General features: G+C 61.1%; 1 protein-coding gene across 1 annotated transcript in view; it reads left to right on the top strand.

Annotated features, from left to right (window-relative positions):
* The window catches only part of SND1 (staphylococcal nuclease and tudor domain containing 1), a gene marked incomplete at its 5' end in the record, with an annotated part of 77896 nt that overhangs the window by 7634 nt on the left and 42436 nt on the right, over positions 1-27826 (top strand). The window contains 7 exons of the mRNA XM_083860653.1: positions 2206-2284; positions 3348-3508; positions 4257-4348; positions 5502-5657; positions 6125-6231; positions 6754-6844; positions 14449-14562. Coding sequence (XP_083716779.1) covers positions 2206-2284; positions 3348-3508; positions 4257-4348; positions 5502-5657; positions 6125-6231; positions 6754-6844; positions 14449-14562 — 800 coding nt within the window. The remainder of the gene's footprint in view (positions 1-2205; positions 2285-3347; positions 3509-4256; positions 4349-5501; positions 5658-6124; positions 6232-6753; positions 6845-14448; positions 14563-27826) is intronic.

The raw sequence follows: 27826 nt of genomic DNA, 5'->3' as shown, positions 1-27826 counted from the left end.
GCACTTGGAGCCTCTCCTGGCATTCCTGTGGCACTCAGGACTTTTCCATGGCACTGAGAGCCTTTCCTGGCATTCCCATGGCACTGAGAGCCTTTCCTGGCATTCCATGGCACTCAGACCCTTTCCTGGCATTCCCATGGCACTGAGAGCCTTTCCTGGCATTCCATGGCACTCAGACCCTTTTCTGGCATTCCCGTGGCACTCAGGACCGTTCATGGCACTCAGAGCCTTTCCCAGAGCGGGACCAGGGCTCATCCAGCTGGAGTTGCTACATCCCGGGCCGATCCCGAGGCTGATCCCGAGGCTGGTGGGATGGAGCAGTGGGCTCTGCCTGGAGGGACAATTGAGGGTGTGCAGGGTCGGGCAGAGGCTCCCTGTGTCTCCAGGCTCTGAGGGTCCAGGGCACGGCTGGAGAGCCCAGAATGCCGCTGGCTCTGGATCCCAGAGGATCAGCAGAGCACCCCTGGCTCCCTGGGAGGGCTGGAGCTCCCTCCTTGGAGGTTTCTGGGCTCAGCTGGATGTGGCTGGGCAGTCCCAGCCCCTTGCTGCTCCCAGGCCACCCCAGAGCTGAACTCCCATTGCTGCTCCATCCTGGCACATCCCAGGGGGAGCACGAGACCCCCAGGCTGCTGGAAAGGGGAGTGGGACCCTCGGGGCTGCCAGGCCCTGCAGATCCCTGGATGTCAAAATTAGCTCTGTAATTTCGGACAATGCCTTCAGGCACAGGGTGGGATTTTGGGATGTCCTGGTCAGGGCCAGGATCTGGGTTGATAATCCCTGTGGGTCCCTTCCCACTGAGGATATTCCATGATGCATTCCTGAGCTCCCAGTGTGCTGGGAGAAGCCTTTTGGGATGGGGATTCCCTCCTGCAGAGGGAAGGATTGGAATCAGAATCATTTTGGTTCGGAAAAACCCCAGAGATTCCAAGATCATGGAATCCAATGTTGGATTTGAACCTTTGGTTTGGGGGAGCTGCTGCAACACTCTGCCCCTGAGCTCCCTCCAGCCTGGGCCATCCTGAGTGCAGGGAATAAAGCTGGGAAAGGTTTGGATGCTGGATCCAGCCTGGGCCATCCTGAGTGCAGGGAATAAAGCTGGGAAGGGTTTGGATGTTGGATCCAGCCTGGGCCATCCTGTGTGCAGGGAATAAAGCTGGGAGGGTTTGGATGTTGGATCCAGCCTGGGCCATCCTGTGTGCAGGGAATAAAGCTGGGAAGGGTTTGGATGCTGGATCCAGCCCGGGCCTCTCCTAGTGCCATCCCCATCCCAGCTCCAGCCCAGCCTGGAACAGCGCGGGCGGGAGAAATGAGGCAGAAAATGTTTCCTGATGAAGTTTGTCAGGGTTTAAACACCGTTAATGTGGGAACGCTGTGACAGATTCCCTGCCAGCCCTGCAGCAGCTGCCTGCAGCTCCTGGATGGGGAGGGATGGGGAGCTCTGCACAGGGATGGGGACAGGCTGGATTCACAGGGTCAGGTTCAGCCAGGCCAAGTGCCAGGTGCTGCCCCTGGAGCCCCCCAGGCTGGGGCAGAGGGGCTGGAAAGGCCCTGGGGGGGCTGTGCCAGCAGCTGGACACGAGCCCAGGGTGCCCAGGGGGGCAGGAGGCCGATGGGCCCCGGGCTGGGGCACCCCAGGGTGGGCACAGGGACTGTCCCCTGGGCTGGCCCTGCTGAGGGAGCCCCTGGAATCCTGGGGGCAGCTCTGGAGAGCCCTGGAGGGGCTGGAGAGTGTGCAGGGATGGAGCTGGGAGGGGTCTGGAGCCCCAGGAGGGGCTGAGGGAGCTGGGGAAGGGTCTGGAGCCCCAGGAGGGGCTGAGGGAGCTGGGGAAGGGTCTGGAGCCCCAGGAGGGGCTGAGGGAGCTGGGAAGGGGCTCAGCCTGGAGAAAAGGGGAATCAGGGCGGACCTTGTGGCTCTGCACAAGTCCCTGCCAGGAGGGGACAGCCGGGGGGGGATTTGGGATTTTATCCCAGGGAACAGGGACAGGAGGAGAGGGAACGGCCTTGGGAAGGCTCAGGGTGGAATCAGCAGGAATTTCCCCATGGAAAAGGTGCTCAGGCCTTGGCAGGGGCTGCCCAGGAAACCCAGGCTGGGGGCAGTGGTGTCCCCAGGAGAGCTCTGGGTTGTTCCAGCACTGCTGGGATCACTGGGAATGCTGCCCCATTCCTGTGTCCCTCTCACCCTCCTGCTCCTCTCCTGTCCCACAGACACCAGTGGTGAGAACATTGCCGAGTCCTTGGTGGCCGAAGGATTGGCTTCCCGGCGGGAGGGGATCCGAGCCAACAAGTATGTGCACAGCTCCCAATCCCCATCCTGATCCCAATCCCCACCCCGATCCAAATCCCCACCCCGATCCTGATCCTGATCCCCACCCTGGGCTGGTGCTCCAGCCATGGAGCTGTTGGGTCCCTGGGCTCCAGGGTTCCCAGGTCCTGCTCCGGGGCTCCTGAGGTGCCCACATTCCACAGGAATCCCTGGGGTGTCCTGTGGCTCTGGGGGTGTTGGAGGGGCTGGGCAGGGGCTGCCTCCTCTCCTGGGATGATGCCAAGGCTCCAGAGATGTGTCCAGGGGCTGTGGAGCAGAGATTCTCCAGAGCCTCTAAAGTCACACCTGGGGTGGGGTTAAATCCTCTCAATTCCCACTGGAGAGGAGGTGCTGGGATGTTCCTGGTGCTGGGTCTGGCTGGGAGATCCCTGTGCCAGCAGAGCCGAGGCTTTTCCTGGGCTCCCTCACATCCCAGGGCATGGGAGAGGCCCGGCCTGGGCTGTGCATCCCTGGGGACAGGGATCTCATTCCAGAGGTGCAGGACAGTCCCAGGGCAGGGTCAACCTCGTTTGTGGGGTCGTGGAATGGTTTGGGGGTGGGGGAGGGACCCCAGAGCCCCTCCAGGGCCACCCCTGCCATGGCAGGGACACCTCCCACTGTCCCCAGCCCAGCCCCAGTGTCCAGCCTGGCCTTGGCCACTGCCAGGGATCCAGGGGCAGCCACAGCTGCTCTGGGCACCCTGTTCTGTATCCCTCATTTTTTGTGCCAGGGCTGGGAGAGGATCGTGGTCACTTTGGTGGCCCTTCAGCGGCCGCCTGTGTGTGCAGGGCCGGGATGATCCATGGATTCACATGGAATGTGCCTTCCCTGATTCCCAAACCTTCCCTCACGGTGCTCAAAGCAGCCTCTGGAAGGGTTCTTGGGCTCCCCCTCCCTGATCCATGGGAGGAGGCGCTTCCAGCTGTATTCCTGCTGGGATGGGTGGTGGGAGCAGCTCGGTTTGGTGGGGCTGGGAGTGAGCAGAGCACTGGGGCAGCCCCAGGAGAGGGAGATTCCCGGGAATGAGCCCTGGCCTGTCCTGCAGCCCGGAGCAGAGCCGGCTGGCCGAGCTGGAGGAGCAGGCCCGCAGTGCCAAGAAGGGAATGTGGAGTGAAGGCTCGGGCTCCCACACTGTGCGGGACCTCAAGTACACCCTGGAGAACCCCCGGCACTTTGTGGACTCCCTGCACCAGAAACCTGTCAATGGTGAGGTGGCCCCGTGTCCCTGTGTCCCCATGGCCCCCATGTCCCCGTGTTCTCCTGTCTCTGTGTCCCTATGTCCCTGTGTCACCATGTCCCCATGTTCTTCTGTCCCTGTGTCCCCCTGTCCCTGTATCCCTGTGATCCCCCATCTCTGTGTCTGTGTATCCCCGTGTCCCCACGTCTCCCATGTCTCCGTGTTCTCCTGTCCCTGTGTCCCTATGTCCCTGTGATCCCCTGTCTCTGTGTCCCTGTATCCCTGTGTCCCCATGTCCTCCATGTCCCCGTGTTCTCCTGTTCCTGTGTCTCTGTCCCCATGTCCTCCATATCCCATGTTCTTCTGTCCCCATGTCCCGTGTCCGTGTGTCCTCATCCATGTGTCCCCTGTCCCCGTGTCCCCCATGTCCCTGTGTTCTCCTGTCTCTGTGTCCCTATGTTCCTGTGTCCCCCTGTCCCCGTGTCCCTGTATCCCCGTATCTCCATGTCTCCATGTCCTCCATGTCTCCGCGTTCTTCTGTCCCCATGTCTTGTATCCCTGTGTCCCCCTGTCCATGTGTCTCCTGTGTTCCCCTGTCCCTGTGTCCCCATGTCCTCCATGTCCTCATGTTCTTCTATCCCCGTGTCCCCATGTCCTTGTCCCTGTATTCCGTGTCCCCCGTGTCCTTGTTCCCATGTCCGTGTGCCCTGTGTCTGTGTCCCCCTGTGTCCCCCCTGTCCCCAGCCCAGCGGGACAATCTCCGGTGTCACTCCACAGCCATCATCGAGCACGTGCGGGACGGCAGTGTGGTGAGAGCCCTGCTCCTGCCAGACTATTACCTGGTCACTGTCATGCTCTCGGGGATCAAGGTGAGCCCCTTCCCCTGCCAGATTCCCCCTGCTGGATCCCCACTGCCCAATTCCCCCTGCCAGATTCCCCCTGCCAGATTCCTCCTGCCAGATTCCCCCTGCCCAATTCCTTCCTTGTCTGAGCTCCTTGGCACCTGCTGCTCTCTGGGTCCCAGGGCCACAGCAGGGAGGGACAGAGGGACATCCTTGTCACCTGCTGGACCTGCAGTACCAGGCTGGGAGGAGCCCAGTGGGGTGGGGGCAGGTGTGGCTTGGCTGGGGCTGTCAGACACCCTGGGCAGGATTGTGGTGGGAGTTCACGGAATCCCAGGATCCCTGAGGCTGGAAAAGCCCTCCCAGCCCATCCAGTCCCAGCTGTGCCCCATCCCCACCCTGCCCCAGCCCAGAGCACTCAGTGCCACCTCCAGGAATTCCCTGGGCACCTCCAGGGATGGGCACCCAAACCTCCCTGCCAAGGCCTGAGCTCCCTTTCCATGGGGAAATTCCTGCTGATGGCCAAGTTCAAGGAAACACAGACTGTTTTGGGTGGGAAGGGACCTCAGAGTGCCTCTAGTGCCACCCCTGCCATGGCAGGGACACCTCCCACTGTCCCCAGCCCAGCCCCAGTGTCCAGCCTGGCCTTGGCCACTGCCAGGGATCCAGGGGCAGCCACAGCTGCTCTGCCAATTCCAGCCCAGACAGGAATTCCCAGTTCCCAATCTCCCACCCAGCCCTGCCCTGTGGCAGTGGGAAGCCATTCCCTGTGTCCTGTCCCTGTCCCCAGTCCCTCTGCAGCTCTCCTGGAGCCCCTTTGGGCCCTGGAATGTGCTGGAAGCTCTCTCTGGACCCTTCTCCTCTCCAGGGGAGCATTCCCAGCTCTCCCAGCCTGGATCCCTGGGGGCTGAGGGGCTCCAGCCCTGGAGCAGCTCCGGGGCCTCCTCTGGACTCTGTGCAGCAGCTCCATGTCCCTGTCCAGGGGTCCCCTGAGCTGGAGCCTGTCCCTGTTTCCCAGGGCAGTCGCAGGGCTCTGTCCTTACACAGTTCCCCAATTTCAGCCCCCATAACACCCCTGGAGCCAGGAAATGGGGGCAGCCTCCACCCCAGGGGGGTTTCCCACCTTGTCCCCGATGTTTTGGGTCCCATCCTGGTCCCTGAGTGTCCCCGTGTCCCGCAGTGTCCCACCTTCAAGCGCGAGGCTGACTCGGAGGTGCCGGAGCCGTTCGCGGCCGAAGCCAAATTCTTCACGGAGTCCCGTCTGCTGCAGAGGGACGTGCAGATCGTCCTGGAGAGCTGCCACAACCAGAACATCCTGGGCACCATCCTGCACCCGGCAAGTGGCGCTGGGGACGTGCCAGGGGGTCACAGGGGGCTCCCAGAGGGGGGGGACTGGGAGTTGTGGTGAGTTTGTGGGATTCTGGTCTGTGTGAGGAGGGCAGAGCCTGGGGGTGTCATTGGGGTTTTTGGGCTCTTTCCCAGTGGATTTGGGAGATCCTGGTCCATGTGAGGAGGGCGGAGCACGGGGCTGTCACTGGGATTTTTGGGCTGTTTTCTGGTGGATTTGGAAGATCCGGTCTGTGTGAGAGAGCAGAACCTGAAAATGTCACTGGGATTCGTGGGTTCTTTCCCAGTTGAATTGGGAGATCCTGGTGTGTGTGAGGAGGGTAAAGCCTGGGAGGTGTCACTGGTGGGGTCTCCAGTAGCACTGGGAGCTCAGGGGACATTGAAGGGGCTGTGTGGGTCCCCCCCAGCAGGGACAGGGCCTGGGGGGACCCTGCTGACCCTGGGCCCTCTCCTCAGAACGGGAACATCACGGAGCTGCTGCTGAAGGAGGGCTTTGCCCGATGCGTGGATTGGTCCATCGCCGTCTACACCCGCGGCGCCGACAAACTGCGCGCGGCCGAGAGGTGGGTGGGGATCCCGCTGACCCCAGTGATCCCAGTGTTCCCTCTGATCCCAGTGATCTCACTGATCCCAGTGCTTCCAGCTGCTCCCATCCAATCCCAGCTGATCCCAGTGCTCCCTCTGATCCCAGTGATCTCACTGATCCCAGTGCTTCCAGCTGCTCCCATCCAGTCTCAGCTGATCCCAGTGCTCCCTCTGATCCCAGTGATTCTAGCTGATCCTAGTGCTCCCTCTGATCCCATTTGTTCCCAGTGCTCCCGGCTGATCCCAGCTGATCCCAGCTGATCCCAGTGCTCCCACTGCTCCCAGCTGCATCCATGAGGTGCCCAGGGCGACTCCAGCCCCATGTGGCTCATGCAGGGTGGGATTGATGGGATCTCCCCTCCATCTGTCCCCGGGGCTCTGCTGGGAGTGTCCCCCCCAAGGTGGCAGGTCCGGGTGTCCCAGCCCCGGTGTCCCACTGTCCCCAGCCCCGGTGTCCCACTGTCCCCAGCCCCGGTGTCCCACTGTCCCCACCCCTCCAGGTTTGCCAAGGAGCGCAAGCTGAGGATCTGGAGGGATTACGTGGCCCCCACGGCAAACCTGGACCAGAAGGACAAACAGTTCGTGGCCAAGGTGAGTGGGGCTGGGAAAGGGACATTTGGGGACCAGGGGCACAGGACAGGGGGCCCAGCTCCCCGTTTGGCCTCTCCAGGGGTTTGGACAAAGCCCAGAGGGATTTCCCTGGGCTGGATCCCAGGGCACGCTGGGGTCACCAGCTGGGCTGGGGTGGGAAGAGGTGCCAGGAGAAGGGAAAGAGCCCTGGGAGGGGCTTGGTTTGTGGGCACAGATTTGGGGGTGTCCTGGCACCTCGCTCTGGGTACAGGGATTGGCTGGCTGCCCCATGGATTGATTCCCGATGTTCCCATTGGGAATGGCTGCCCCATGGATTGATTCCTGATGCTCCCATTGGGAATGGCTGCCCCATGGATTGATTCCCAATGTTCCCAGGGGAATGGCTGCCCCATGGATTGATTCCCAATGTTCCCAGGGGAATAGCTGCCCCATGGATTGGTTCCCAATGTTCCCAGGGGAATGGCTGCCCCATGGATTGATTCCCAATGTTCCCAGGGGAATAGCTGCCCCATGGATTGGTTCCCAATGTTCCCAGGGGAATGGCTGCCCCATGGATTGGTTCCAAATGTTCCCAGGGGAATGGCTGCCCCATGGATTGATTCCCAATGTTCCCAGGGGAATGGCTGCCCGATGGATTGATTCCCAATGTTCCCAGGGGAATGGCTGCCCCATGGATTGGTTCCCAATGTTCCCAGGGGAATGGCTGCCCCATGGATTGGTTCCCACTGCTCCCAAAGGTTGGAGATGCTGCTGAGCCCCTCTCCTGGTGGGTGTTGGTGTGTTCCCTGCCCGTGGATGCCGTGGGGATCCCTGTCCCGGTGCAGGAGGGAGGTGAAGCTGCGTGGGATGATCCCGGGTGGGATGCAGGAGCTGCGGGATCCGGGCAGGATCTGTGGGATCGGCCCCACTAGATGGAGCTGCTGCCTCACCCAAGCAGCGGCCGCGGCTCCGGAGCTGCTGGAATTTCCCTGGGAATGGGCAGCAGCCGCATTTCTTGGAAAGTCTGGTCCCTGTGCGGGGTCAGATCCTGCCCCGGGGCGCCCTTCCCGCTGCTCCGGTCCTGCCGGGTGCTCCTGGGGAAATGCAGGAATGGGATTGAGCCTGGCACATCCTGAGGAAATGCAGGAATGGGATCGAGCCTGGCATATCCTAAGGAAATGCAGGAATGGGATCGAGCCTGGCACATCCTAAGGAAAAGCAGGAATGGGATTGAGCCTGGCACATCCTAAGGAAATGCAGGAATGGGATCGAGCCTGGCACATCCTAAGGAAAAGCAGGAATGGGATTGAGCCTGGCACATCCTAAGGAAATGCAGGAATGGGATCGAGCCTGGCACATCCTGGGGAAATGCAGGAATGGGATTGAGCCTGGCAGACCCTGGAGACTCCTGGGGGTTGAACGGGGCAGAGGTGGAAAAGCTCTGGAGCTGCCAGGACAGCCAGGAGCTCCTGTAGCTGCTCCAGCCTCATCCAGTGGAGCCGCTCCCTGTGGCACCGTTGGCTCGTGGCTGCTGGGATGAGGTTGGGAATGGCTCCTGTGCCTGCTCTGGTGGCTGGGATGTGGCTGGAGGTCCCCAAAACCTCCCCAGAGCAGGAAGGGTTTGCTGGAGGCCATTCCCTGCGGGAGCAGTGCAGGCACACCGAGCTCAGAGGGGCTCAGGGAGGCCGGAATTGAGAGCCCATCCCTCGGGATGAGGCTGTCCCCTCCCCGTGGGGGTGACAAATGCCACCTGAGCAGGTGTCCCGTGGGCACAGCAGGGCCGAGTGCCGGCGCTGGAACGCCGGGAAGCGCCGCTGGCAGCGGCTGCCACCGGAGCTGTGCCAGGAGCTGTGCCAGGAGCTGTGCCAGGAGCTGTGCCAGGAGTTGTGCCAGGAGCTGTGCCAGGGCCGTCAGTCACGCTCCGCTCAGCTGCTGGAGGGGGCGGCTGGATGCTCCCGGCGCTTCCAAAATGCCGTGATTTTGTGGGATAGCAGCAGGCAGGGCCCACCCCAGTCTCTGCAAAAGGGTGTCCAGGGTGGCTTTGGGATCCAGCAGCATTTCCACCCCATCCCTCAAAAGCAATGGGGATCCAGCTTTCCCCTGGGAATGGTGGGGATTGAGCCCAGTGTGGAGTGTGATCCCCTTGGGGATTGTAGGGTTTGTAGGATGCCCCCAATTCCCCGGCCCTGCGGGGTCCCCCCAGGCTGGGAGCGCTCCCGGCAGGATCCACATTCCCCGGGAGCCCCCACAGGCAGCAAACACCACGTCCTGCTTTTTTAGGGGAGGAGGCGTGGAATTTCTCCTGCCGTTGGGTCAATCCCGCTCTTTTCACAGAGCTCTGGAATTTGGCCCGTGGCAGCCTCCCCTCCTCCCCACCCTCCCCGCATTTCGGTGTCACTTCGGGGGTTGTTTATTATTATTATTATTATTATTATTATTATTATTAAATATATATTATATTTAATATTAAATATATAATATATTAATATATTTTATATATTTAATATTAAATATATAATATATACATATATATTATATTATCATATTATATTTTTTTTTTTTCCGCTTGCCCGGAATTGCAAGCGCCAGGGAAAATGAGGACAGATGCCCACCGGTGCCGGTGCCGGGGTCTCCCCGGCTTCGGTCGGTGCCGGTGGCAGGGCCGGGGCTGCGGGGACGGGCATGGACACGGAGCGGGTGGGCAGGGACAGCACCGGAGCCGCCCCCGTGCTCGGCACAACGGGGCTCGTTGGCAGCGGCAGAGCTGACGCAGGAGCTGCTGGAGGGGGGCTGCGAGGGGAGGGGGAGGAGGAGGAGGAAGATCCCAACCTGCCTTTGCACCGTTGATCAACCGCGGCAAATGGGCTCCGGCTAATTTTGGCTGCGGCTGCCGGCGCTGGGGGCGCGGGGCCGGGCTGGGGGAGCAGGGGAGGCTTGGCCTCGATTGTGGGTTCGGCGAGGAGGAAAGGAGGGGAAGGGAAATGTCAGAGGGGCTGGAGGCTCTTCTCCCGAAATCCCTACGTCAGCTCGTCTGGGAGCAGCGGGATTTGGGACACGCTGCGGAGCCGTGCGGGCGTTGGGCTGGGAGCCATCCTCTGCAGGGGGGGCTGCGTCAGCTCCCGGCTCCCCTGCACGGCCCTGGGCCTGGGGGGCTCCCTGCCCTGCCCTGCCCTGCCCTGCCCTGCCCTGCCCTGCCCTGCCCTGCCCTGCCCTGCCCTGCCCTGCCTCCCCTCCTGCCCTGCTCCAGGGCCCCGCTCCTTTGATCCTGGATTTTATTCCCTTTGCTGGGAGCTCTGCTCGTGGCTAGAGCTCGGTGGGATGTGCCAGAGCCGAGCCCAGGAGCTGCTCCTCAGCTGAGCCGAGTGCCAGACCCTGCCCAAACCCCTCTGAAGGACATTTTTGGGATGGGGGGGACACTCGACCCTCTCCTGGTGCTGGGCTCTGGTTTCCCAAGTGCCACCGTCCTTGTTGGGGTGCAGGAGGTCACCCTCACCTTTGGGGATGCTCCCTGTGCATCCCAGGAGTGGATGCTCTCCCAGGAGCACAGCAGTCAGGAGTTTTGGGAGCTGGGACAGGTCCCCACGATCCCCAGGCATGGGTGTCCTTGTCCCCCCTTGTCCCAGGGAAACCATCCCTAAAGGTGGAATCCCTGGCACCCCATGGTCCCATCCCAGCACCCCAAGGTGACCTCCCAGCACCCCGAGGTCCCATCCCAGCACCCCGAGGTCCCCAGATCAGGTCACAGCCGTGTGGCTGCTCTGAGTCTGTCCATGGCTGTTCCCATGGATTGGGATCAGCATTTGGAATCAGCTGCTCCTTTAGGGCACAGCCAGGGTTTGTGGGTGCCAGAGCCCCTGGAAGGGTGGAATTCCTGGTCCTCAGAGAAAGAATTGCTTCCCTCTTCCTCCTCTGCTTCCTCCTCCTCCTGCTGGGGCTGGTGCTGGCCCGGGTCTGTCCCAGCCCTACCCGGGGCAGCCAGACTGGGACATTCTGTGTCCTGTACTGGTCCCAGTTCTGCCCTGCCCTGTGTGCCCCCAGTGCTGGGGACAAGCAAAGCCTGGGGTGGAAAATTGGAGGCTTTGTTGGGATCAGCTCTTGCAGTGAGGGGAAAAAATCTTCCCTGATAAATGTGGACAAGGGCTGCGAACTCCGTGCCCGGGAGCGGTGACGGGATGGGGGTGACCAGGGTGGCCGGAGCCACAGGGACATTCCCGGGCTGCCCTCCCTGCTCCCAGCCCGGGGGACGTGGGAAGCAGCAGCCGGAGCGTGCTGGCTCTGCAAGAAACAGCTGCAGAGCTTTAAAAAAATAATCCTTCCAATCCTGTTATCAAAGGGCCTCTCGCAGGCAGGAGAAGCCACAATAAATATTGGATAAGGGAAATGGACGCAGTGAGCTGGGAGCATGGGGGGGACGAGTGCCCCGGCCCCGGGGCAGTGCTGAGTCCCTGTTCTGTGGCACTGTCACCCTGTCACCCCCCGTGACCCTCCTGCCCTCCCTGAGGCTCCAGCCAGGAGGAGGGAGCGACTGCCCAGGGAGGGTGGGGACCTGGTGTCACCCTGCCCTGTCCTGCCTGGGACTGGCTTCCTGTGGGAGCCCTGGCTCCAGGTGTCCCTTGTCCTGCTGTGTCCCATGTCCTCTATCCCATATCCTGCTGTGTCCCTTGTCCTGCTGTGTCCCTTGTCCTGCTGTGCCCCCTGTCCTGTGTCCCATGTCTTGTATCCCATGTCCTGTGTCCCATATCCTGCTGTGTCTCTTGTCCTGTATCCCTTGTCCTGCTGTGCCCCATGTCCTGCTGTCCTGTGTCCTGCTGTACCCCATGTCCTGCTGTGTCCCTTGTCCTGTACCCCATGTCCTGCTGTGTCCCATATCCTGCTGTGCCCCTTGTCCTGTCATATCCTGTGTCCTGCTGTGTCCTTTGTCCTCCAGTATCCCATATCCTACTGTGTCCTGCAGGGACCCTTTGCAACTGGGTCAGGCCCTGCAGAGACCCTGGAGGTCCCTCTTGGCTCCTGCTGCCACCCAGCTCTGTCCTGGCCAGGGGACACAATGTCCCTGCTCCCAGTGCTGTGTCCTGCTGCATCCTGTGTCCTGCTGCATCCTGTGTTCTGCTGCATCCTGTGCCCTGCATCTGTGTCCTGCTGCGTGTCCTGCTACAGCCCATCATCTGCTGCATCCTGTGTCTTGCTTCATCCGTGTGCTGCTGCATCCCATGTCCTGCTACATCCCATGTGCTGCTGCATCCATGTGCTGCTACATCCCATGTCCTGCTGCATTTATATCCTGCAACATCCCATGTCCTGCTACATCCCATCATCTGCTGCATCCTGTGTATTGCTTCATCCATGTCCTGCTGCATCCCATGTCTTGCTACATCCATGTGCTGCTACATCGCATGTCTTGCTACATCCATGTGCTGCTACATCCCGTATTCTGCTACGTCCATGTGCTGCTGCATCTATGTCCTGCTGCATCCCATGTCTTGCTACATCCATGTGCTGCTGCATCCATGTGCTGCTGCATCCCGTGTCCTGCTACATCCCATCATCTGCTGCATCCTGTGTCTTGCTTCATCCATATCCTGCTACATCCCGTATCCTGCTACATCCATGTGCTGCTACATCCTATGTCCTACTGCATCTATATCCTGCTACATCCATGTGCTGCTGCATCCCATATTCTGCTACATCCCATATTCTGCTGCATCCCATATTTTGCTACATCCCATATTCTGCTACATCCCATATCCTGCTACATCCATGTGCTGCTGCATCCCATGTTCTGCTACATCCATGTGCTGCTACATCCATGTCCTGCTACATCCCATATTCTGCTGCATCCCATATCCTACTACATTCATGTGCTGCTATGTCTCATATTCTGCTGCATCCCATGTCCTGCTGCATCCCCGTATCGTGCTATATCCTGTGTTTTGCTACATGTGCTGCTACATCCCATATCCTGCTGCATCCATGTCCCGCTGCCCCCATGTCCCGCATCCCGCTCACAGCCGGCTCATCCCGGCTCAGGCTCCCGTGACTTGGTCCTGCTGGGCAGGAAGGGGCACTGGGGGCCCCGCACGGATCCGGGCCGTGCTGGGGGCTGCCGGAATACCGGGGGCTGCCGGAATGCCGGGGGCTGCTGGAATACCGGGGGCTGCTGGAATACCGGGGGCTGCCGGAATACCGGGGGCTGCCGGAATGCCGGGGGCTGCTGGAATGCCCTGGGCTGCCGGAGCGCCGGGAGCCGCTGGCCGGCTGCTGCCTCCTGCCAGGGAACAAATGAGATGTGACCGCGGCTCCCGCGGCTCCCGGGGAAGCATGTGCTGGATGTGTAATGGAGCGCGGGATCTGCCCCCGGAGCTGACCCGCAGCGGGCCTGGCTGCCGCAGCTCCGCTTCGCATCCCGCTTTTCCCAAGTCTGGGGCGGGAGGAAGGAGAGAGAGGCCGCTCCCTCCTCGCCCCTGGATGCCCTGGAGCGTGAGATTGGATTACTCCACTTGGCAGGCGCGGGGCTTTGGGCTGCTCCTGCCGAGGGAAAAGGCAGGAGTGGGGAGCCGGGAGGGGCCGGGGCGGCGCGTTGGGACGTCCCCGGGGGCTTTGCTGTGCCCCGGCGATCCTCGGTGTCTGCTCGGATCTCAGTTCCTTAAATCCAGCTCTCCCTCCGGCCCAGCACGCTGGGAGGGGTGGGTGTGATCGCCGGGCAAAAAGGGCTGGAGTGGGATCAGCTCCTGCTCCCTTTGTGTCTCCAGGGATGTGTGCGATGGGGATCATCGAGGACAAGCAGCAGTGGGAGCCCGTTGGACTGGGAGGACTGGGCTGTGCTGGGAGCAGGCAGGGGAAGGTCCCTGTCCTGCCAGTGGGAGAACTGGGAATGTTAAACCCGTGTGTCCTGAGCCCCACTGGGATCCTCCTGCCCCCTCTGCCTGGAGCCAGGCTGGGAATGCTGGGAGCGTCCAGCCTGGGGAGGGGAAGGATCCAGGGAGAGCTCAGAGCCCCTGCCAGGGCCCAAAGGGGCTCCAGGAGAGCTGCAGAGGGACTGGGGACAGGGACAGGACACAGGGAATGGCTTCCCACTGCCACAGGGCAGGGCTGGATGGGAGATTGGGAACTGGGAATTCCTGTCTGGGCTGGAATTGGCAGAGCAGCTGTGGCTGCCCCTGGATCCCTGGCAGTGGCCAAGGCCAGGCTGGACACTGGGGCTGGGCTGGGGACAGTGGGAGGTGTCCCTGCCATGGCAGGGGTGGCCCTGGGGGGGCTCTGGGCTCCCTTCCCACCCAAACCATTCCAGGATTCCCTGACTTTATGATCCTGGTTAGTTTCCTCCCTCCTCCCCGAGCATCATCCCTTGTCCAGTGTCCCCCTGGTGCTCCTGCCCCTCTGGAACTGCCTGTGGAATGAAACCCAGGGCGCTGAGCCCTGGCACAGGACACACACAGGGGTGGCAGTGCCCTGGTGTGCCACATGTCACCATCCCAGGAGCCACATTCCCCTGGTGACCCCTGGGACACCTGGGATGGGAGTCAGGGTGGCAGAGCTGGTGGCACCTGACCCTTGATGTGCCCAGGTGTGCCCAGGTGTGGCCAGGTGCCTGCTGTCCCCACGCTCAGCCCTGTCTCTGTCCCCAGGTGATGCAGGTGCTCAACGCCGATGCCATCGTGGTGAAGCTCAACTCCGGGGACCACAAAACCATTCACCTGTCCAGCATCCGGCCACCACGGCTCGAGGGGGACATCGCCCAGGTGACACTGCGGGGGCGGGGCACGGGGAGGGGACAGGGGACATCGCCCAGGTGACACTGCAGGGGCGGGGCACGGGGAGGGGATAGCGCCTGGGGACAGGGAGGGGACATCGTCCAGGTGACACTGCAGGGGCGGGGCACGGGGAGGGGACAGCGCCTGGGGACAGGGAGGGGCGGGGCACGGGGAGGGGACAGCGCCTGGGGACAGGGAGGGGACATCGTCCAGGTGACACTGCAGGGGCGGGGCACGGGGAGGGGACAGCGCCTGGGGAGGGGACAGTGCCGGGGGACACTGTGGGGACAGGAAAGGGACAGGAAGAGGATGGGAAGGGGCCGGGCAGGGGGCCAGGATTGGCTCTGCATGGAGACCCCTCCCCGTGGGGCTCCTGCCCTCTCTGGGATGACCAAGCCTCCCTTTCCCTTCCCGTGGGACCCCCATCCCATGGGATGCAGGAGGCCTGGGCAGGGCTGGAAGGTGCCCTGGTGGCTGCAGGGAGATGGACCCGTCCCTCTTTCCCTGCCTCGTTTTCCTGCTGGGTTCCGTGGGTGCTCCAGGCCGGTGGGTGTGGGATGTTCCTTAGGGACGTGCCGTCCCCAGCCATGGCGCAGGCCCAGGGGGCTGCAGAGCTGCTGGAGACAATTCCCAGTGGGTGAATCCTTGTGTTTTCCTTGCCGTGGGGCTGGCTGGGGTCTGGGAGCTCTCCCCACATCCCAGAGGAGCAGCTGCCGTGTCCTCGGGCTCCAGGGGACACGGGGCTGCCTCGTGACCAGCAGTGTCAGGCTCCCGTGGGCTCTTGGCGGGCGCCGGAACGTCGGAAAGGGTTTGGAAGCATTTGTAAGCCTCGCATTGTTCCTGCACAGTTTGGTCCCTGCTCGGTGCGTTTGAGGCTCTGTCAGGCCGAGCTCGTGGCAGGGAGATGAAAGATGAGCCGGGGTCGGGCACAGGGAGCGCCCTTGACCCGTGCAGAGCTCGGGAGCTGTGCCCCAGAACGGGATGTGGCTCCGATCCCTGGAGCACACGCTGAGTGCCCTTGGCCCTGCTCTCAGCCCTGGAGCTGTGCCAGGGAGGAGGGAGGATGAGGGATCAGTCCCTGTGTCACACACAGAGAGTCCCTGACTCTGCTCAGAGCTCGGGGCTGTGCCAGAAACTGGGATGAGGGACTGGGCCCTGTGTCAGTCTCCTTCATCCCCTCACAGCTCCAGAGCGGCTCCACGAGCTGGGATGAGGGATTGGTCCCTCTGTCACACAGGGTCTCCTTCATCCCACTCAGAGCTCTGGAGCTGCTCTGGGAGCCAGGATGTGGCTCCAATCCCTGTGTCCCATTGTGGGACAGCACTGTGGGTGCAGGAGCCGGGCACTTCCCACTGTCTCCCCTGATCCCAGGGGCTCCTCAGGGCAGGGATTTATCCCCGAGCCGCTGCTTTTCCCTCTGTTAGCGCATTCCCTGCATGGCTGATGCGCTCAGAGCTGTGGGATCACAGAGCTCCTGAGGCCTCCAGAGCGCCTGCCTTGTTCCTGGCACATCCCTCCTCTTCCTCCTCCTCCTCTAGCACCTCTGGAGATGCCAGGAAGGCTCCTGCCCTTGCACACGATGGGGGCCAAGCCAGGATTGCTCCAAACCCACCTTTTCCAGCCTGTTTTCCATCCTGGAGCAGCACGGGCCGTGCCGGCTCCCGAGGTGACCCCGCGTTGCTGTGGGAACTGGAATTTGGAGATTCCTGCCTCCCCGGAGGCCGCCTTGTTGTTGCCACGCGGGATCATGGAAAGCTTCCCAGCTCAGCCTCTTCCCGCTGCTCCCCTGGCGCTGGTGGCACGGGCCGGGATGCGCCACGGGCCGGGGGCTCCTCGGAGCGGCGGGGTCTCCTCGGAGCGGCCGCAGTCTCCAAGGAGACTGCAGAGAGGCAGCGGCTCCCCCGCCGCGCCGCCGGATGGAGCCGCTGGAAAACGCTCCGCGGGCTCGGCGGGCGGAGCTCGGCCCGTCCCCGGGGCTGCCCGGGGACCCCTCGGTGTGGGCTCTGTCCCCCCGAGGGTGGGGAGTCCCTGTGCGTGCCTGGCACCCCGTGTCACATCCCGGTATTCCAGTGTCACATACCAGCAGCACCGTGTCACATCCCAGTGTTCCAATGTTGCATCTCAGTATCCCAGTGTCACATCCCAGCAGTTTGTTGTCACATCCCAGTGTTCCAGTGTCGCATCCCAGTATTCCAATGTCACAATCTGGTGTTCCAGTGTCACATCCCAGTATTCCAGTGTCACATCCTGGCATTCCAGTGTCACATCCCAGTGTTCCAGTGTCACATCCCAGTATTCCAATGTGACATCCCAGCCCTCCAAGGTCATGTCCCAGTATTCCAGTGTCACATCCCAGCACCCCAGTGTCACATCCCAGTATTCTGGTGTCACATCCCAGTATTCCAGTGTCACATCTCAGTATTCCGGTGTCACATCCCAGCACCCCGAGGTCCCCAGATCAGGTCACAGCCGTGTGGCTGCTCTGAGTCTGTCCGTGGCTGTTCCCATGGATTGGGATCGGCATTTGGAGTCAGCTTTGTCTTTAGGGCACAGCCAGGGTTTGTGGGTGCCAGAGCTCCTGGATGGGTGGAATTCCTGTTCTTCAGAGGAAGAGCTGCTTCCCTCTTCCTCCTCTGCGTCCTCCTCCTCCTGCTGGGGCTGGGGCAGCCAGGCTGGTGCTGCCCCAGGTCCGTCCCAGCCCTGCCCAGGGCAGCCAGACTGGGAAGTTTTGTGTCCTGTACTGGTCCCAGTTCTGCCCCACGGGGGTCTCCCCAAGGTCCCCCCAGCCTGGGATGCTCCTGTTAAATCCCAATTATTTCTCCCTGGGTTTCATCCTTCCATAGCTCCGTCATGTTTCCGTCCCTGGCGCTGTCGTTAATTACCTGGCAGTGCAATTAATGACGGGTTTGCTCCTCCCTTTCCACACCAGCAGTTAAAATTACAGAAAAAAATCCAAGAACTCCACAAAGGACCAAACTTGCCCTCACTGGGGCTCAGGTTGTGGACCCCCATCCCAGCTGCCATTCCAGAGGTGGATCCAGGGATTGTGCACACTCCTGTTCATGGATCAAATATCAGCATGGACATCTCTCCCTGGGCACGTCTGTGGGATGTGTCAGGATTTACTGAATGTTCATGGGAATGTTTATAACATCTGAGCATTTATTGAAAACCCACCAGTGGAGGGGTTTGGACTCTGCTCCCAGAGACAGGAGGAGAGGGAACAGCCTCAGGCTGGGCCAGGGGAGGCTCAGGGTGGCCATCAGCAGGAATTTCCTTATGGGAAGGGTGCTCAGGCCTTGGAAGGGGAAATTTGGAGTGCCCATCCCTGGAGGTGTCCAAGGAATTCCTGGATGTGTCACTCAGTGCTCTGGGCTGGGGACAGGGTGGGGATCAGGCACAGCTTGGACTCGATGACCTTGGAGGACTTTTCCAGCCTCAGCAATCCCAGGATTCCATGATCCATATAAATTCTAGGACCATCCACACCTTTATTTAATATAAAATATATAAAATTCAGTGTAGGGCTGATTCCAGGCTCCTCCTGGAAGGTTTCCCCCCTCCCAGTGCCCCTTTGTGGGCATTTCCCACCCTGTCATCCCTGCCGGAGCAGGAGCCCCAGGATGTGGCAGCTCCGTCGGGAATCCCATCCCAACCTGCCGAGCGCTAATTGCTCCCACGGCTCCGGCTGGAGGAGATGGGAAGTGACAGACGGAAAAGGGAGTGTGATGGAATCCTGCAGCCTTTCATCTCCAGCCTTTCATCTCCCGGCGTCGGATGAATCCCGGGAGCGACGGCCGGGAACGTCCCCAGCGCTCGGCTCTGTCCGGGAGCATCAGGGATGGGCTTGGAGACGGATCTGCCGCTGCTCCGGTGCTGCACTGGCACCGTGGGGCACGGGAACAGCTGGGAAACCTCACCTGGACGGCTGGAATCTTTGTCAGGACAGCTGGGAACTCACTGGGATGGCTGGAAAACCTCACTGGGATGGCTGGAAACTCACTGGAATGGCTGGAAACTCACTAGGATGGCTGGAAACTCATTGGGATGGCTGGGAAAAACCTCACTGGAATGGCTGGAATCTCACTGGAAGGGCTGGAAACTTCTACTGGAATGGCCGAAAACTCACTAGGATGGCTGGAAACTTTTACTGAGATGGCTGGAAAACCTCACTGGAATGGCTGGAAACTCACTGGAAGGGCTGGAAAATCACTGGGATGGTTGGAACCTTACTGGAATGGGTGGAAAACCTCACTGGGATGTCTGGAGACTCACTGGAATGGCTGGAATCTCTCACTGAAAGGCTGGGATCTCTCCCTGGGATGTGGCCCTGGGATGTGGCCCCATCTGGGGCTGTGAACGTGGGATGCTGCAATCCTTGGGATGCTCCAGCTGCCTGTGGATCAGGGAAGCCATTCCCAAGGCACCCAGCGCTGAGCCCCTGAGCCCTGTGGTGAGATTTGGGATCCACCCATTTTGTAGATGGATCCATCCTCCATCCTGGAGCAGTTTTCTGGCCTTGGATCCATCCAGAGGTGGAGCTGAGATGTGTCTGGCAGCTCCATGAGATGGAATTCCAGAAGAGCCAATTCCCGGGAAGAGCGAGAGAGGCTCAGACCTGCTGGATCCACCTGTGGCAATTCTGCCTCGGAGCTTCCCTGGGTGTCAGTGCCACCACAGCTCCCAGAGTTTGGGATATTTCCATCCCCTTCTCCAGCCACCAGCTCGTTCCCTTGGACAGCCACACTCCAGGCCCCGTCAGCCACTCCGGCGGAATTTTCTGGATTGCGGCAGCCGCAGCACGAATCTGCTCCAATCCCCAATTTATCTAAATTGATCTCTTAATTGGGAATTCTCTGGAGGAGGGGGAGTCGAACACATGGATCCTGATTCAACGGGAAGAGCAGGGAACACGCAGCCTTGCTGGGGGTGGGCTGGGAGTGGGGAGGCTGGAACTGGGGCAGTGCCCCCGGCCAGGGTAGGGATGTGTGGGCTGCCAGGGCTCCGGGGTTTGGGAGCTTTTGGGAGCCCTGGAAATGGGATCAGGGGCAGAGATATCCCAGATCCTCTCCCAGCTGCTCCCTGGTCCCACCTGCACAGCCGAGATCAGGCTGGCACTGGAGGTGTGGGATTTCTCCAAGGATTGTCAGAATGGCCCTGGGACACTTCTAGATGTCTTTTCCAGGGATGCAAAGTTGAGGCTCTCTGGTTTTCCATGTTTCCCCTGGACAGGGGCTCATTCCTGTGCCTCTGCCCCACACCAGTGCTGGGCAGGGATCCTGGGCCCCTCCAGCCAGGATTTGGGATGGAGGATCCTGGTGCTCTGCCTTCTCTCCCTCTGGAGCAATGGGAGCCTCCCAGAGCTGCCACCACCCCAGCAGGGAAAAGCTGGTGGCACAGGAGAGCTGGAAATGGCTTCGGAAAGAGGGAGAACAGATGGATTTGGGCTCGGGTGTTTTTTTCCCAGCTCTCAGAGGAGCTGCATGCAGGTTCCTTGGCTTTCTGCTGTGATTCCAAAGGCAGGGAGCTGCTGGATGATCCAGGGATCAGCATCCCGGCTGGAATGTGGGTGCTCCCAGGGGTGGTGCCAGGTGGGATTCCTGTGGCTGTGTCCAGAGAGCTGGACACTCCATGTCCTGCAGATCCCAGTGGCTCCAGGGTTCCGGCTGCTCCTGGAGGTGCCGGGGTCTGACTGTTGGATTTTTGTGTGCCAGGAATATTGTGTCCCTCATTCCCTTGGAAGCCGTGGGGGATGTGGCCGCTCCCACTGCTCATCCTGCCACATTCCAGCAGATTTCAGGGAGCGTTTTACTCAAACCCATCAAAGCTGCAGCTTCCTCTGCTCCTTTCCCTGCCCCTCGCTGGTTCCTGGGATATTTCTGTGGGATTGGAAGGGCTCTGTGTACCAACGACCTGCCTGGAGCTCTGCCAGCCCTGCCAGAGGCGGGAAGGGCAGGGAATAACCTTGGGGCCAAGGGCAGCCCGGCCCCTGGAGCTCTGCCTTTTGAGACTGTTCCAGTTTGGATTTATAACCTTGCAGGAGAGCTTGGGAAAGGAGCTGGGAAAGATCCCATCCCACCCATTTTTAGCAATCCCAGCTGCTCCCGTCCCTGGAAAAGAGCTGCTGCTGCTGGCGGCTCCGAGCCACCCTGGCTACCCGTGGAGAGAGAGGCTGGGGTGCCGTGGGTGCCTGGTGCCTCTCGGTGGGTGCCGCTCGACAGATGGTCTGCAGGTGTCCGCTGGGAGCTTTTCCAGGGAGCAGCCAGCTGGATTTTGGGAAGAGGGCGGCTGCACGGCTTGGCAGAGCCTTTGCCGGGAGCTGGGAACGTTGCTGGGCCCTGCAGAGGCTGCGCTGGCACCCTGGGGAGCGCGGGCGATGCCACAGCCCTGCCAGGCGAGGAGGGGCTGCCACAGGGAGCGTTTTCCAGGCGGGAACAGCTCGCTGGGCTCTGCCAAACTGTAGAAGCATCCGTGACTTGCAGGGACAAGGGACTCTGCTGACCTGAGATATTCTAGAATATGTGGTTTTATTGCAGGGCCGTGGGTAGAAAGGGCTTTGCCTTCAGCCACCAGCCTGGGCTGGAGGGAAGTGCCAGAGAGAGAAGGAGAGAGAGCAAGAGGGTTTGGGCTGAGGAGAGGGGAGAGAGAGAGCAAGGGGCAGGGTCAGAGTGCAGGGGGAAGAGCAGGGAAAGGAGAGCGAGGTCCAGAGAGAGCCAGGTCCTGCTTACAATCCATTCTATCTCCTTTTGTGATGAATATTCTAATTTACAGTGACCAACCAACACAAGACACAAAATCCTATAGAATCTCCATACAGCCCATAAGAACTACTACATTACCATGTGTTACATTTTAAACTCTAAAAACTCCTCTTTAGACTTTTCTGTTTTGCTGCATTGACCTTTGGATCCCTCAGGCAGCAGAAGGGGATTGTTCAATCCAAAGGGATTCTCCTCCAGCTGCCCAGGCTGTTGTCTTTAGGTTATAGAGTGACTAAGGCTCTGTATCCTACAACTCAAACTAAGCTTTCATTTCTATCTCGACTACAGGTTTCACATTTTCAGAATATTTTGCCAAGCAATCATATTTATAAGGTTTCCCTGATTCATCTTTCCCAACACCAAACCCTCTGGAGGGATGGAGGCGCCGGCACAAATCCCCCGGGGGCTGTGGCTGCCCCTGGATCCCTGGCAGTGGCCAAGGCCAGGTTGGATATTGGGGCTGGGAGCAGCCTGGGACAGCGGGAGGTGTCCCTGCCATGGCAGGGGTGGTGGCACTGGATTGTCCCCAAGGTCCCTTCCCACCCAAACCATTCCGTGATCCCTCTGGTAACGAGCCTGGAGGAACTGGGGGATCCCCAGCTTGGCCGAGCCCCCTGGTGTCCCCCACTTTGTTGTCCCCATCCCTGTGGGTGCCATGAGGACAATCCAGGAGCCGCTCCCGGGGTTCAATCCGAGGCCGGGAATCCCAGGAGGGCAGCGCTGGGAGCAGGTTGCGGCGGCCGCGATTTGTGGCGCAGAGGTTTGTACTACACAAATCGCTCCGCACTCAACGAGCATGAAAGATTAACGAGGAACAAAGCCATGAACTCATCCAGGCCCGCTCCCGCTAAATTACAGCTACAGGGATCACTGATGGCAGCTCATCCGCGGCTTGTGTAACCGAACTGATTTGGCGGCGTGGCCGGTGCGAGAGCTCCGCACGCGGCTTTAAATGGATTCTAAATATTGGCAGAGCCGGGGAGAGGAGGCGCGGGGGCACCGGAGTTCCCGGATCAATATTTAATGGGAGCCGCAGTCGCTTCCAGGGAGAAGGCGAGCGCAGTCTGGGAACCTGGGATGTGCCCTCCGGGCAGCAAGTGCTGCGCCGGGAAAAAGCGGTTCGGGAAAAGTGATTCGCTTGCATCTCCATCTGCCGAGCCTCCCGCCGCTCCCCGAGCCGTTCCTGCCTGGAAAAGCAGTGCTTCGGTGTTTAATCCGCGCCTCTGGACTGCGGCACCGCGGATCCCTCCCGGGGTGTTAAATCCCGGCCGGGGGGGATCCGCTTTTGTCTCCGGAGCGTTTTCCCTCCCCGGCTGCCAGCGAATGTCCAAACACGCTCCCAGGGGAGCTGCCAGCGCCAGGTACAAGGCCTGCTCCGGGTTGGATTCATTGTCGAGCTGGCACGGTTGTGTTCCTGTATGGATTACAGCTGCTGGCATCCCAGGAAATTGCTCACGGCTCAGGGAGCAGCGGCTCAGCAGCGAAACGGGAGCAGATTCCAGCCCGGAGCGGCAGCAGGAGGAGCCGGGCTGGTGCCGGAGCAGCCGGCCAGCCCCGGAGAAGCTGGGCAGGAGCTTGCCAGCAATTAGGGAGCAGCTTTTCCATGAGGCAGCAGCTCGGAGCAGGCCCCGCTCAGCCCATCTGCTGCTGCTGCCACCAGAACCTGGATCTGAGCGATCCCCGGGGACGGGGCTGTGCCGAGATCCTTCCCCTGCCGCCTCCCGCTAAGTGCTGCAATCCCTCTGTTGTAATTCCTGCCTGGTGTTGTGACACCGACGCTCGGAGGGAGATCCAGGCACCTGCCAGCTCGCATTCCCGGGGATGCTGCTCCAGCCCTGGCGCGCTCCGGGAGCCGCTCCAGAGGTTTGGTCCGTGCCCAGCCCCGGCTGTTTGTGGCTCGGCTGGATGAGCGTGAAAACGCTGCCGGGAGAGCGCGGCTTTGACCTTCTGAGCTGCTCGGGAGCTGCTGGAATTCCTCAGCGCATGGAAAATTGCACCGAATTGGAGCAGAGCCTCGGCCCTGGCACAGAGCTGAGCTCTGCAATTAATGCTCCGGCCCTTGCGCCTCGGGAATCGATCCCTGATTTCAGTGTGGGACGAGCCTCTGCGCTGGCTCCGTGCCCATCTCCCGGCTCGGGAGCCCCTGCTCCGTGTGGGAAGCAGGAACAGCTCTGGCATCGTCCTGGATCCTGCACAGTGACCAGTTGGGGTGGCCGAGGGGACACTGGGGACAGGGCTGGGCCACTCTGCGTGCAGGGAGGGGACAGGAGCAGCTCCATTCACGCATGGACAGGACAGGGAAGGTCTGTCCCCAAGGCCTGGGTCAGGCTCGCATCCCACCTGCCAATTCCATCCTGCTCCCAGCTCAGGGTGGTCACAGGGGTCCCAGCCGGGCCAGGGCTCCGTGTTTATCCCAGGACACCCATCCCTCTCTGCTCAGGAGCGGGAGCCTGGAGCTTCCCCAGCCCCGCAGCGCTCGGGGGTTTGAGCCGTGGGAGCAGTGGGAACTCCCCCATTCCTGCACCTCTGCCGGCGCCGCTCCCAGAACCGGGAATCATGAATATTCCCCCTCCATTAGCACCGGCGGGATTTAGTGCCAGACATTTGGAGACGTCAGGGATGGATGGGATGGAGGGGAGATGGATTGGGAACGTCCCTCCTGCAGCCCCCACAGCCCCCTTCCCCCAGCTGGAATTCCTGGACTCCGGTGTCACCGGCCATCCTTGAGGACACCAGGAGCACCTCAGAACCTCCCAAAATTCCCAGTGCAAGTGGCAAAGCCGTGGGGACCCTTGGAAAGGACTTTCCATGGAGGAGCTGCCCTGGATCTGCAGGGCTTGGTGCTGAGGAAGGGCTGGGCCCTGCTGGCACCAGAGTGGCGTGGCCTGGCACGGCCCCAGTGTCACCCTGGGTGTGCTGGAGGTGACCTGGGCCAGGGACTGGGGCTGGGCTGTGGATCCCCTCTGTGCTGTGGATAATGGATCCATCCTGCCTGTGCCGTGGCTTGTGGATCCATCCAGCCTGTGCCAGGGATCCTGTGCCATGGCTCATGGATCCATCCAGCCTGTGCCAGGGGTCCTGTGCCAGGGATAATAGATCCATCTTGCCTGTGCCATGGCTCATGGATCCATCCTGCCTTTTCCTGCACAGTGCAGCCCCCTGGGGCTGGCAGGGGGGTCTCAGAGCGTCCTGTGAGCAGGGCAGGGGTGACAGCGATGGTGACAATGACAGGGGCAGTGACAGCTCAGGGTGTCCCCTGTCCCAGGCCCTGCAGAGGGGAGGCAGCTCCATCCCTCAGAGCTCTTCCCTCGCTCCCGGCCCCGCTGTCCTACTTTTCTCCAGCTGCTTTTCCTCCTTCTCTCCGTCACGTGCGGGTGGGCTCGGAGTGCTCGGTGCAGCTCCGGCTCCGGGCCGGGCTCCGAGCTGCTCCCACATCCCAGCACTCCCAATTCCTGCCCTGACCCTGCTCCCGGTGCCTTCGGGGCCGTGTGGGAGGATCCACGGGCAGGAAACCCGCCAGGAGCGGGGACAAAAGGGGCCGGGAGTGAGTCCCCTCCCACACACGACCCCAAATCCAGGGCAGGGAGGGCCTGGAGGGACAGCCCCGCTCTGCATCCCTGGGGGTCTGCAGTTATCCTCTGGAATCCAGGATAACAGCGGGGACGGCGTGGAGGCTCTTCCCAGAGCCCTGAAATGGCCGTGCCTGGCAGCAGCTGCCAGCTCCATCCTCGTCCCTGTCCCCGTTCCCGTCCCCTCGGTGACGGTTTCAGGATGCAGAGGCATCTCCTGGTGTCACAGTGTCCCACAGCCAGGCCTGGGGTCGGGATCATCCCTGTTCTGGGAACGCTGACCCCGTTTTCCCTCTCTTGTGGGAGCAGAGCAGCCAGAACACTGCTGGATTCCAAAATCTGCGTGGCCCTCGGAGCCACATCCCCCTGGTGCCCGCAGAGCCACACCCTGGGGCTCCTCCAGCTGCACTCTGGGCTGAGCCTGCCCTGCCTGCGCTGCCTGCTCCGTGCTGGAATCAGAGCCAGGTGTGGGATCCCGGCTGGAGCTCAGGAGCTGGGAATGGGGCTGAGGGTTTCAGGGGCTTGGGAACATCCAGGGACTCTGGGATGTCCTGGGGGCTGCACAGATTCAGTTGGGGGCAGCTCAGAACCAGCACCTCCCAACCATGACAGGGCTTGGGCTGCCTCCCCCAATTCCAGGTGCCCGGTTTGGGATGCTTGGAATGCAGCACCCCAAATGCAGGTGCCCAGTTTGGGGTATTCAGGATGCACCTCCCAATTCCAGGTGCCCAGTTTGGGGTGTCTGGGATGCATCCCCCAATTCCAGGTGCCCAGTTTGAGGTGTCCAGGATGCATCCCCCAATTCTGGGTGCCCACTTTGGGATGCCTGGAATGCAGAACCCAAATTCCAGGTACTCAGGATGGGTTGTCCAGGATGCATCCCCCAATTCCAAGGCCCTGGTTTGGGATACCTGGAATGCCACATTCCAATTCCAGGTGCCCACTCTAGGGTGTCCAGGATACATCCCCCAACTCCAAGGGCCCGGGTTTGGGATGCCTGGAATGCAGTGCCCCAGTTCCAGGTGCCTGCTGCTGAGGATCTGCATTCCAGCAGCCAAAGGATACTCAGCACAAATCCAACTCACTCCCGCGATTTCCGCCTCGTTCTGGGCAGTTCATTCCAGAGGGACACACAGGCTGGGGGTGGATGAATTCCAGCGGTTGGGACAAGAGCCCTGAGGCAGCAGAGCCGTGTCTCCCGTTTATCCAGGAGAACCTGGTGCCTGGAGCAGGGCTGCTGCTGGCACAGCTTTTCCAGGGATCTCAGCCTGGCTGGAGCAGCTCTTCCGGAGCTCCCGGGGCTGCCGGGGAAGTCAGGCTCGTTTAACACCCAATTCCAGCTCTGCAGTGGGGAAATGAGGGAGGGAAAGAGCACAAGTGATCTGTGGAAGGAGCGGATATTTTGGGATGTCTCAATTTCCTCATCAGCCCCAGAGAGGGGGCACCGAGCCAAGCGGTGCCGGATGATGAATCCCCCGGGAATGGGCAGCGCTGTGCTCGGCTGATTCCCCCATTAATTCCGTGGGAAGGGCCCTGTGCCTCCCCTGCTGCTCCCACTGAGGGGTTTGGGGCCAGGCTGGGGCTGGCACGGAGCTGCCAGAGGGGTTAAAGCCCCTTGGGGAGCTCCTGTCAGCGCCCCAGCCCCAATTATAGGATTCTTCCCCTGTTCTTCCTCAGCCAGGAGTGCTGGAAACATAAAATCATGGAATGGTTTGGGTAGGAAGGGAGCCCAGAGCCCCCCCAGGGCCACCCCTGCCATGGCAGGGACACCTCCCACTGTCCCCAGCCCAGCCCCAGTGTCCAGCCTGGCCTTGGCCACTGCCAGGGATCCAGGGGCAGCCACAGCTGCTCTGCCAATTCCAGCCCAGACAGGAATTCCCAGTTCCCAATCTCCCATCCAGCCCTGCCCTGTGGCAGTGGGAAGCCATTCCCTGTGTCCTGTCCCTGTCCCCAGTCCCTCTGCAGCTCTCCTGGAGCCCCTTTGGGCCCTGGAATGTGCTGGAAGCTCTCCCTGGACCCTTCTCCTCTCCACCCTGGGACAGTGGGAGGTGTCCCTGCCCACGTCAGGGGTGGCACTGAAGGGGCTGTGAGGTCCCTTCCAACCCAACCCCTTCCCTGATTCCCGTGTTCTATAATTTATAACTTTATTATTTATAGTTCTGGGTTGTGCTGAAGCAGCTCCGGTTATTTCCGTGCCGTCGCTTCCATCGTTCCCCGCCGTTCCCATTTGTCCTGGGGCGTTCCCTGCTCCGGCTCCTGGCGCTCCCCGGCCCTTCAGCCCTGCCCGGGATGACGAGGGTGGTCACACAGAGCGTGTCCTGGGGCCAGCAGGGAGCAGAGCCCCCATGGGAGCACCAATCCTGCTGGAGCTGTGGCTGTCCTGCTCCGGGGTCTTGGGGTCGTTGTTCCCACCCCAAATTGTCCTGGCCACGGGGTCCTGTACTCCTCTTTAGGATCCTGTACCTCCCCTTTGGGGTCCTGTACCCCCAGTTTGGGATCCTGCACCCCTCTTTGAGATCCTGTGTCACTCTTTGGGGTCCTGTACCCCCCTTTGGGGTTCTGTACCTCCCCTTTGGGGTCCTGTACCCTCCTTTGGGGTCCTGTACCCCTCTTTGAGTTCCTGTACTCCACTTCGGGCTCCTGTACCCCCTATTTGGGATCCTGTGCTCCCCTTTGGGGTCCTGTACCCTGCTTTGGGATCCTGTATCCCTCTTTCCTGTGTTCCCTCCTGGAAAGGGCTGCCCAGCCCTGGCACAGGGGTGCAATCCCCATCCCTGCAGGGATTTCAAACCGCGTGGAGGTGGCACTTGGGGACAGGGTCAGTGCTGGCCGTGGCAGTGCTGGGAACGTTGGACTCGATGGGCTCTGAGGCTCCTCCAGGCTCGGTTACCCCGCGGCTCCCAAGCCCTGCTGCCCCTCTCA

The sequence above is a fragment of the Zosterops lateralis genome, assembly GCF_965231275.1.
Source record: "Zosterops lateralis genome assembly, chromosome: 4".
NCBI lineage: Eukaryota > Metazoa > Chordata > Aves > Passeriformes > Zosteropidae > Zosterops > Zosterops lateralis.
The sequence above is the reverse complement of the archived record's forward strand: the minus strand, read 5'-3'. Positions and strand labels throughout refer to the sequence as shown.